This window comes from Oncorhynchus tshawytscha, linkage group LG10 (assembly GCF_018296145.1).
Source record: "Oncorhynchus tshawytscha isolate Ot180627B linkage group LG10, Otsh_v2.0, whole genome shotgun sequence".
Taxonomy (NCBI): Eukaryota; Metazoa; Chordata; class Actinopteri; order Salmoniformes; family Salmonidae; genus Oncorhynchus; species Oncorhynchus tshawytscha.
This window is the reverse complement of record NC_056438.1, coordinates 29130417-29141261: the sequence shown is the minus strand read 5'-3', so window position 1 is coordinate 29141261 and position 10845 is coordinate 29130417. Positions and strand designations below refer to the sequence as shown.

General features: G+C 44.0%; 1 protein-coding gene across 8 annotated transcripts; it reads left to right on the top strand.

Moving 5' to 3' along the window:
- The first annotated feature begins 210 nt into the window (after positions 1-210).
- Positions 211-9424, top strand: LOC112260070 (RNA-binding protein 4.1). 8 transcript variants are annotated; one of them, XM_024434880.1, is made up of 4 exons: positions 211-306; positions 1098-1533; positions 1839-2666; positions 2901-4111. In XM_024434880.1, exons 2-3 carry the CDS (start codon positions 1122-1124, stop codon positions 2648-2650), a joined length of 1224 nt encoding a protein of 407 aa, XP_024290648.1. In that variant the 5' UTR covers positions 211-306; positions 1098-1121; the 3' UTR covers positions 2651-2666; positions 2901-4111. The 8 variants fall into 8 exon arrangements, with proteins under 8 accessions (XP_024290648.1, XP_024290650.1, XP_024290646.1 ...); XM_024434876.2 differs by lacking the exons at positions 211-306; positions 1098-1533; positions 1839-2666 and adding exons at positions 4960-5387; positions 5835-6730; positions 8449-8581 and having other exon boundaries at positions 2901-4395; XM_024434882.2 differs by lacking the exons at positions 1839-2666; positions 2901-4111 and adding an exon at positions 8449-9424.
- The last annotated feature ends 1421 nt before the right edge of the window (positions 9425-10845 follow it).

The following is a 10845-nucleotide window of genomic DNA, read 5'->3' as shown; positions in this document are numbered from 1 at the left end:
ATTAGTATAAATTTCATTATAGGGCTCTTTGTACAATTAGTTGATAAAAATTGTCATCATTTTTATCCACTTGTAATAAGACGTCCCTATACAAGACTATTTACAACAGTATTATGAATTGGGTCAGTTTACGTAAAAACATGACATGATGCGTAACTTTATAATTGATGTAGTATCTCGACTAAACAGACGGGGGCGCCATTGCTTTTTTTTATCACTTTGATTGCGTCACACACTTCCTAAAAATAATCACGGCGCCATTTCAGAATTCATTCATTGGCATTTGCAGTTTGAGTCGTTATTCAGGTAAGGGGGACATGGTGGAAATTGACATCTCAATCAGTGTTGATTTGTATTCAACAAGTTGCTAGAGGGAGGACTAAGACACCCTGTACGATATAATCACGATGTGTTTTGTTTGACCAGAATTAGTCATAGCTAGCACCATACCGTGCGAACGTTTCTTTTCAACAACAAATAATATAGATATATAATGTTAGAAACTAGTTAACGCAAACGAAGACCAAGCTAGCTGGCTAGGTTATCAACCTCATTTGGATTTCAGTTGGAGGTTTTCGAGAGTGTCAGCCAGGTTGTTAACAGAACAGGTAGCTAGCTAAACTAGCTAAGTTAATTCCGACAGAACAAGCAACTAGCTGAGGTTAACTGGCTAAAGTGAGGGAATTTCTCGTTTTTATAACCACAGTCAGACTTACGAAGTTAGCTGCAAGATAAAAATAAAATAAAAATGTATATATTTATAAAATACGTTCTCTTAATATCCATGAAAGATTAAATGGAACGTTCTCAATACTAACGTTAACTTTCCTATTTGGCCTGGTCAGTTACTGTTAGCTGGAGAATTAGCTAGCGGTAGGTAACTAGATAACATTAGCTAGATTGAGTTGCTAGCTACTGTACGTCAGATAGCTTGCAAACGTATTCTTTTTTGACATTTTATTAAAGTAGGCCTATAATCATAACATTAGTTATGAAAGTTGTATTTCATGGCAAATTTTGGACGTGGTATTTTTCTTCATGCTTCACATAGTTGAAATGGACTTGGTAAACAAACAACTGCTTGTCTCCACTTCTAGGAATAACACGCCACAGATTTGAAGATGGTGAAAATATTCATAGGCAATCTTGACTCCGACACCACCGTGGACGAGCTACGCACTCTCTTCTCCCAGTATGGCAAGATCTCAGAGTGCGACATCGTCAAGAACTTTGGCTTTGTGCACATGAACGACAAAGCCGAAGCGGAGGAGGCAATCAAGAACCTTCACCACCATGAGCTCAACGGGGAGCAAATGAACGTGGAGATGAGCCGCGGCAGACCAAAGTCCACCACCAAGCTGCATGTCAGTAACATCCCAGAGGGTTGCACCAACGAGGAGCTGAAGACCAAGTTTGAGGAGTATGGCCCTGTGGTGGAGGCTGACATAGTGAAAGACTATGCATTTGTCCACATGGAGTCTGTGGATGATGCCATGGAGGCCATCAGTAGGCTGGACAACACAGCCTTCCAAGGTGAACCCGCAGATAGTCTGAGCTTTCTGTAGTTACGGAATACACTTCCCTTTAGATGGCATAAAGATCGTAAAGTGATGCCGAAAAGCATTTTGGTTTAATTCTCTGAGTTTAATGGATACGTAATGGCACTAAAGTCGTGAGTCTTTCGTGATTATTTTATCCGGTTTCAACGTAACAGTGCAGGTGAACTAATTGATGCTAATTTATAAGTATTTGCAATAAGGAAATAACAGCCGTTAAGAAGCAGTGGTGTGCGTGTCAGAACCCAACCGTCTCATGCGTCTCTTCTCTCTCCTCAAAAGGCAAGCTGATGAGCGTGCATCTGTCCACCAGTCGCCTGCGCACGGTCCCGGGAATGGGAGCTCAAACGGGCTGCTATGTCTGCGGGAAACAGGGTCACTGGTCGAAAGATTGCCCGAACGGCGGTCAGAACGGCGGTAGCTATGGTGACAGTGGTGAACGCCCCAGAGGTGGCCTAATGATGGGCCGCGGCAGGGGTTTCCCACGGGGTCCCCCAGGTTTCAGCAGGAGTGGCGAAAGATACCCGAGTGGCTACGGGATGCCCCCAAGAGCTGCGGCATCCTATTACATGGGCAGACTAGGGTATAGCAGATCGTCCAGTTATCTGGGGGGGCCGCCTCTTCCCCCTTTGAGCCGTAGGCCTAGCTATGGCTCTGCTCGGGAGTACAGCGCCGATGCCAGGGATCGGTACAGTGGCAGGCTACCGAGCTCTTATCCCGAGAGGGTATCGGCCTATGAGCGAGACCGTTACAGCATTCATGTTGACTATTATGAGAAGTACAGGGCACGGCCATACGGCTCAAGCTATTTTGAAGAGCGCCGTCTGGGCTATATCCCCCCTCCCCCCTCTTCCTCCCTCTCAAGGCTCTCCTCTAGTGTCGACCCGTACGAGCGTCGCCCGCTACCACCATCCTCGGTGACCGCCTCGTACTACTTGCGAGACCGCAGCCCGATCAGACGAGTGCCTGTCACCTCTGACAGCTATGGTTATGAGCGTTCACGGCTGTCCCCGGTGTCGTCCTCCAGAAGCTCCTCGTACGCCGTCCCACAGGCCAGGGACCCTTACACCGATCGGACACGCTATGCTTACTGAGCTACATACTGCCAAGGTGAGCCAACCAACCAGGAGTACTGGCCCATTGCTCTGTGACATTTGGAATGGTGCGTGCCATTGAATGTAAAAAGGTACATGATGATGATGACACAGTGGGGGCTGGGAACTGTAGACTCGTGTTCATCCTAATAGTTCTTCAATGAAGAACATAAACTATGCCCCCCCCACAGTGCTTTTAAACCGTAAAACACAATCGAATTCTCAAAGCGAATGCTCTGCTCTTTTCTAGGTGTGTATGACTCGCCAGACTTTTCCTTTGCTACCATTCCTCCTCTGAGCTGCATGGTTCCATCGAGCTGTGCCGCAAACAAACCTTTCGTGACTCGGAATGTGATGGCACCAGAATGATGCAGGCGGAAATCGGCATGTGCATCGTCCTGGCACCTGTGTGCCAGCCGTCGGCAGATGAATCTTCAACTGACTAATCGATCCATATTCAAGTCAACATACTTCCTTTATTTACAGTTGTCACTTACAAGGACACTTAGCTATCTGGAACCACAGGTCTGGCACTGTGTGTGTGATGTTAATACTAGCTTAACTATATCGGCTTTCCACTCGCTTTGTTTGTCTTTTTTAAAATTATTTTTTTTAGAAATTATACATCTTTTTATTTTTAAGAATCTCCTCAAAGCAAATTGGCCACTGAATTTGGCGTATTTATGTGACCATAGTTTAGAGACTTTTGTCTTACTTGAGAAATATTTTTCATTCATTTAATTGTTTTCAGCTATTAATGACAAATTATCTCATTAATGCCATGTTTCGCTCAGTCATTCAACCACATTTTCGTTTTGAATTTTCCCCAGTAATACACGATTTAAGAATAGACCGGTATGAATATTTGTGAAATTCACGCACGGGCTTTGAGAACGTTCGTGAACATCTGTTTTCTCAAGAGGACATTCCACTTCCTGTTGAGGAAATCCTCGTCCCGGTGACATTATCCGTATCCCAAAACAAACATTCCAATTTGTCTCAGTTGATATGCTTCATCAATAATATCTGCATACGTCTCCTAACCAAAAAGAAGCATTTAAGTTTGTACTAATTTGAACAGTGTGCATAGCACGTATAGATTCATGCACCGCCAAAAGTAATCTTGCGTAATTCGGGAAGGCCCAATCTGATATACACCAATTCAAGAGGATATAGCAATATATTAAATATTGTTTTCTAACTATGTTTTAGTCAATCAAATTCACCTGTGTTCATTGAATATTCATTGCTACTAAACATGAACATGTTCAATACAGCAAATAACATGAGCATAACTCAGGGCTATGACAAAATCATTAAGGTAAGGGGCTCTTGTCTTAATCACTTTCTATGGGTGCCTTTTACAGCGAAGCTATTTTGGGAATTGTTGTAGTTTGTATTTTTCCTAAGTCCAAGCGTGTACGTTTTCGCATTTTATTTTTTAATAAACCATAAAGTATTTTTTTGTGCCAATTTTCTTTATGTATGCTCTCTTCAGCCTTTATCCACATCGACACTAAATTGAAATGAATGCTTTTCTGATAATACCTACTAAAACCTGGTACTACTAAATCAAGTACAGTCGGAAAGAAATGCACGTATGCTGCTTTCGTCCAATCAACTGGTCTGATTTCGACGCCCTCCAATCTGGTTTTGCCTTTTGAGGGGATGGGCAGAGATTGTGCTGTGGCTAGCAGGCGCGGCGCCATTTCATCTCGGAGACCAGTGGCATCCCACAGTGAAAGGTACGAAAGTAGAAAATGTGATTTATGGCGATTTTTTTATTTTTATGTAAATTTTGACGTTGCCTATTTCCTTATGTGAACAGCAAATAACTGACATACAGCCATGAACGCGTTTCGGATCTATTGTTAGGATAGCATGCTCGTTATGCATGCATATGCGGACACTTGCTAGAGTTGCCACAAGAGGCAATTCGGTGTCGCTAGCTGTCTTGCACGACAACACGTGCAAATATATGCTTTAACTATGCTGAGATGGCGATGTATTTTAAACGTTCGCTTACGTGCCTGAATCATTGGGCTGAATTAATGACCAATGGACAGCTTGTCTAGTTCCAAACCTGCTAGCTACTTCTGACACTGGTGGCAGAGAGTAACCAGCATTATGATTGGTAAATTGGTCCTGTTAATGATCCAATGCATCCTCTTGCACAGCGGATTATTGATAGAGCGAATTTATCAAATAGTCAAATAATCAATGTGCTCTTAGGTTCATAAGACTTCCTGAGCCAAGTTATTTCATGTTTCATCAGTTTAATTTCCTCTTCCACTGTTTATATACTGAAGCAGGAACATCATCACCATGGTGAAAATCTTCATTGGGAATTTGTCTCCAGACACCACGGCGGAGGAGCTGCGCTCCCTCTTCTCCCAGTATGGCAAGATCTCAGAGTGCGACATCGTCAAGAACTTTGGCTTTGTGCACATGGATGACAAAGCTAAGGCAGAAGATGCCATCAAGAATCTCCACCACTACGAGCTCAACGGGCAGGCCATGAATGTGGAGATGAGCCGTGGCAGACCCAAAGCCTCTACCAAGCTCCACGTGGGTAATATCAACAGCAGCTGTACCAACCAAGAACTACGGGCCAAGTTTGAGGAGTACGGCCCAGTGGTGGAGTGTGACATAGTGAAGGACTACGCCTTTGTCCACTTGGAGCGTGTGGAGGATGCCATGGAGGCTGTCAGTGGGCTGGACAACACAGCCTTCCAAGGTGAACTCACACAGGCAGGGCTTGGTTGGTCAGTGCCTGTTGTGGTGTAGGTCCACCCTGATAATTAGAATGAGTTCTATTCACTAAGAAAAGGTCTTAACAAAACTGATAGGTAAGTCATGGATAAAGGTAAGTAGTGAAAGTAAGGGGCAGTCAACCGCTATCTCCAAATACAAAAATTAGTACATGTGCATCTTTAAAATTCATCCCAGAATATGGACTTGTGTGTCAGTTGTGGATATATTTCCGTATACCTGGGTTAGTGTTGCTTGGATAGAACAATCGTCAGTGTTTACGTTCAGAGGTGTTTTAAAATGTAGGCTATTAGGATAGTGTTTTTTTAGTACGTGCCCGCCTCCTTTCTGATTCCGTAGCTCATATGCATAGATATAGATGGAACAGTTTATTGTATCGTCGTAAACTCTTGCGTCTTTTTTTTTTTTAAAGGCAAACTGCTGAGCGTGAAGCTTTCGACTAGCCGCCTGCGTACTACGCCTGGCATGGGAGAGAGGACTGGTTGTTATCGGTGCGGGCAGGAAGGCCACTGGTCCAAAGAATGTCCGCTCGACACGTTGGGCAACTACAGAGAGGGTGCCGAGCCACGCTCTGACGGATTCGATGGCGGTGCCCCCAGGTTCGGCGGGGGGAGTCGCAGCGGTCGCGTTTATCAACGGGGCTTCAGTGACGGCGATCCAGGTTACAGTGGCAGCTACGCTTCCGTGCACGACTTTGGCAACAGAGGGTCTGTTTACGGCAGCGGCAGTGTACCCGGGTATGGCAGGGGCGCGGGCTACGAGACCGCAATGAGTTACAGTGTCCCGCAGGGTTATGGAATGAGCGCTGCCGAACAATGCATGGCCCGGACATACGCCAGCGAGGCAGCGTACGGCTGCACCAGCTCGAGCTATGGTGTGATCCCAGCCAACCCAGTGCGCCGGTCATCTTACGAGGACCGGGATCCTTATGGTGTTGTGGACTTCTACGAGAAGTACCGGGCTCGCTCGTATGGAGCCAGTTATTTCGAAGAGCGCCGGTCTGTCCCTTTGCCAGCCCCACCTCCCCCCTCCTCCTCGGCCATAATGAGGGAGCGCCTGCCGCCCTCTAGCCTCGACCTATACGAGCGCTGTCCCCTCCCTCCTCTACCAGCCTCCATCTCCTCATACTACTCCCGCGACCGGAGCCCGATCCGGCGAATCCCTGCTGATACTGAGGGCTACGCGTACGAGCGCGCGCGCCTCTCCCCGGTGTCCTCCCTCCCCAGAAGCTTGGCTTATGACATCCCGCGGGACCCCTACGCCGAGCGGGCGCGCTATGCTTACTAACCTTTTTCCCCACTTGTCCAGGTGAGACCTGACTAGCTTTCACAGGTTAGCGTGATTTTTAAGTTCCCTGGGAACTACACTGAACAAAAATATAAACGCACCATGTAAAGTGTTGCTCCCATATTTAATGAGCTGAAATAAAAGATCCCCAGAAATGTTAAATACCCTGAAAAAGCTTATTTCTCTCAAATTTTGTGCGCAAGTTTGTTTACATCCCTGTTAGTGAGTATTTCTCCTTTGCCAAGATAATCCATCCACCAGACCGGTGTGGCATATCATGAAGCTGATTAAACGGCATGATCATAACACAGGTGCAGCTTGTGTTGGGGACAATAAAAGGCCACTTCAAAAATGTGAAGTTTAGTCACACAGCACAATGCCACAGATGTCTCAAGTTTTGAGAGAGCGTGCAATTGGCATGCTGACTGCAGGAATGTCCGCCAGAGAATTTGAATGTCATTTCACTACTGTAAGCCGCCTCCAATGTCACTTTAGAGAATTTGGCAGTACGTCCAAATGGTCTCACAACTGCAGACCACCTGTAACCACGCCAGCCCAGGACCTCCACATCCGGCTTGTTCACCTGCGGGATCGTCTGAGACCAGCCACCCGGACATCTGATGAAACTGGGTTTGCACGACTGAAGAATTTCTGCCCAAACTGTCAGAAACTGTCTCAGGGAAGCTCATCTGCGTGCTCGTCTTCCTCACCAGGGTTTTTACCTGACTGCAGTTTGGAGTTGTAACTGACTTCAGTTGGCAAATTATCACCTTCGATGGCCACTGGCAAAAGGTGTATTCTTTACGGATGAATCTGTTTCAACTACTGGGCAGATGTATGGCATCGTGTGGGCAAGTGGTTTGCTGATGTCAACATTGTGAACAGAGTGCTCCATGGTGGCAGTGGGGTTATGCTATAGGCAGGCAGTTGCTACTGACAACGAACACAATTTGTATTTTATTGATGGCAATTTGAATGCACAGAGGTACTGTGCGGAGATCCTGAGGCCCATTGTCATGCCATTCATCCGCAGCCATCACCTCATGTTTCAGCATGAAAAGGCACGGCCTCATGTCACAAGGATCTGCACACTATTCCTGTAAGTTAAATGTCCCAGTTCTTCCATGGCCTGCGTACTCACCAGACATGTCACCCATTGAGTGTGTTTGGCATGCTCTGGATCAACGTGTACGACAGTGTTCCAGGCCCGGCCAATGTACAGCAACTTTGAACAGCCATTGAAGAGGAGTGGGACAATATTCCACGGGCCATAATCAACAGCCTGATCAACTCTCTATGTGAATGAGATGTGTTGTGCTGCATGAGGCAAGTGGTGGTCACACCAGGTACTGACTGCTTTTCTGACTGAAGCCCCTACCTTTTCTTTAAGTTATCTGTGTTACCAACAGATGCATATCTGTATTCCCAGTCATGTGCAATCCGTAGATTAGGGCCCAATGAATTTCAGTTGACTGATTTCCTTATATGAACTGTAACTCAGTAACGTCTTTAAAATTGTTGCGTTTTATATTTTTGTTCGGTGTAGTGTTAATATAAACACTGGGTGTTTGATAGTTTCTCTAGGTAATGTCTTAGATCTGTCAGGTTTTCTGTCTTGTCATAGGTTGATAATGCCGACGCTGTCAAGCCTGTTGATCGAATAGGAGAGAATGCATGCCGTGGAACTTGACTGCATCTTGTGGATGACCGTGTTACTATTTGGTATGCTCTCTTTTCAGGTGTCGCAACAGTGTCGTGCTCGGTTGGCCATCTTAGTTCCGTCTCGCTATGCGTTTCGACGTGGTCGTGGGATGGATGGGGAATGTGCGGACCTTTATCTTCACTGTTCGATATCTGTGTTAACTGATAGCTTAGTGATGTTTGTATTTCCCCGCTGAAAACAGAATGTAAATATAGATTTTAGGTATTTAACAAAAAGCAACCATGTGCACGTTTTATTTTTTTAATGTGAGTCCTTCAGTTGGAGGTGTTGTAGCAGTAGTTGAATCAGTCATTGCACTTAACTCTAGTTAGCAGTTTTATGCATTTTATTTTTATTTTTTTATTTTACCTTTATTTAACCAGGCAAGTCAGTTAAGAACAAATTCTTATTTTCAATGACGGCCTGGGAACAGTGGGTTAACTGCCTGTTCAGGGGCAGAACGACAGATTTGTACCTTGTCAGCTCGGGGGTTTTGAACTCACAACCTTCCGGTTACTAGTCCAACGCTCTAACCACTAGGCTACCCTGCCGCCCCAAGTGCGATGAATGCAATCAGTTGCTCATCACATTCGCCTTCCTTTTTAAAATGCATATAAAACCATTAAAACAATCGATACAGGTGTTGTGAATGAATGTGTAAATAATATATATTTTATTTTACTCCACATCTAAGGCAGGGGAGGCATATTACGCATTTCGGCTGATATTTTTCAATACCTTTTGAAAGTGAAATTGCACTCACAAGGGAAGCCCTGCTGCTTCAAATCTAATTTTCCACTTAACATATGACTGTATTGCTCATGTGTTTGAATGAAATAATACACTTTGTATACATCCTGAACATTTTAGAACATTTCTAAACTGTTATATAGTCCCATTCCATCTTGAAAAGAAATGTGTTTAAGAGTGCATTTGGCACTATTTGCCCTGAATGATATGAGAAATATTTATGTCCATTTTTTGTTTCTCAATAAAATCACTCTGAAAAGGTGTACTATTTGATTTGTGATCTTTCCATGTCTTGTTCACTTTACCCCCCCCGAACTCATTTGGAATGTAGTTTTCAAGCTCAAATGTTTCCTCCTCGGTATCTCAGCAGTAGCATGAATACATTTTAGTGTGTATTTCTCCTCTTAGACTCTTAACATGATAGTGGTAATATTGTATGGCCATGATCTATACTGTAGGTTAATTAACACACCTGATAGGTTAATCCAGGACAAATCATGTTAAAACATACTATTTGGGTAGGCCTACACATTGGTTTGATGATTGACCCAAAAAACATTCTGAATTATTTTTCCTTTTTTTCTTGTCATGGTCACATGACTCGGGCATAGATTGGTAGTTTTTCCTAATTTGGCACACAGAAATTTGAGGCCATGAGTAACTTGGTAAATGAAAAACAGCACCGATTGGCCTATAGGTGGCACTGTTATAAGCAGCTTCACTTAAACCATCATATCCTTTGCCCTGTTTGAGCTAGAGACTATAAACTTTGTTGGTTGCAGAGGGGGGGCTATAGGTGGACGGGCTCATTGGAACGGCTGGAATGGAATTAATGAAACCGAGTCAAACGTGGTTTCCATATGTTTGTGTTTGATACCGTTCCATTCCAGCCATTAACATTTTCAGGTCTTGCCTTAGATTTTCAAGTTAATTCAAGTCAAAACTGTAACTCGGCCACTCAAGAATGTTCGCTGACTTGTTGGTAAGCAACTCCAGTGTAGATTTGACCTTGTGTTTTAGGTTATTGCCCTGCTGAAATGTGAATTCATCCCCCAGTGTCCGGTGGAAAGCAGACTGAACCAGGTTTTCCTCTAGGATTTTGCCTGTGCCTCCATTACGTAATTTTGTTTTATCCTGAAAAACTCCCTAGTCCTTAATGATTCCAAGCATACCCATAATATGATGCCGCCACCACTGTGCTTGAAAATATGGAGAGTGATACTCAATGATGTGTTGTATTTGCCATAAACAACACTAGCTATTCAGGACAAAAAGTGAATTGCTTTGCCACATTTTTTGCAGTATTAATTCCGTGCCTTGTTGCAAACAGGATGCATTTTTAAAAAATAAAAAATTCTGTAGAGGCGTCATTCTTTTCACTGTTGATCCATCCTCAGTTTTCTCCTCTCACAAACATTGAGAATATTTCACAAATGTTAACATACACCATTAGTCAAATTGACCCCAGAATTGGTATATAAACTCAGTACATTAAGTAATGACTATAAGAAGATTACCTGCTGCATTCAAAGATAACTAACCTACAGCACTAGATTAAACTTCACTTGAGTCATCCTTCTGGTATTGATAGATAAACATGGACATTTTCTCTGATTGCACATAAAGGAATATAGTTCCTACATGATAATGCTTGCTTTGTTATCCAACTGTCATCCTTCGAACT

Coding starts and splice junctions, on each gene's coding strand:
- LOC112260070 (XM_024434876.2), top strand. CDS start 4,319: ATGGGCAGAGATTGTGCTGTGGCTAGCAGGCGCGGCGCCATTTCATCT. Junction 4,396..4,959: donor GTGGCATCCCACAGTGAAAG/GTACGAAAGTAG, acceptor TATATACTGAAG/CAGGAACATCATCACCATGG. Junction 5,388..5,834: donor GGACAACACAGCCTTCCAAG/GTGAACTCACAC, acceptor TTTTTTTTAAAG/GCAAACTGCTGAGCGTGAAG.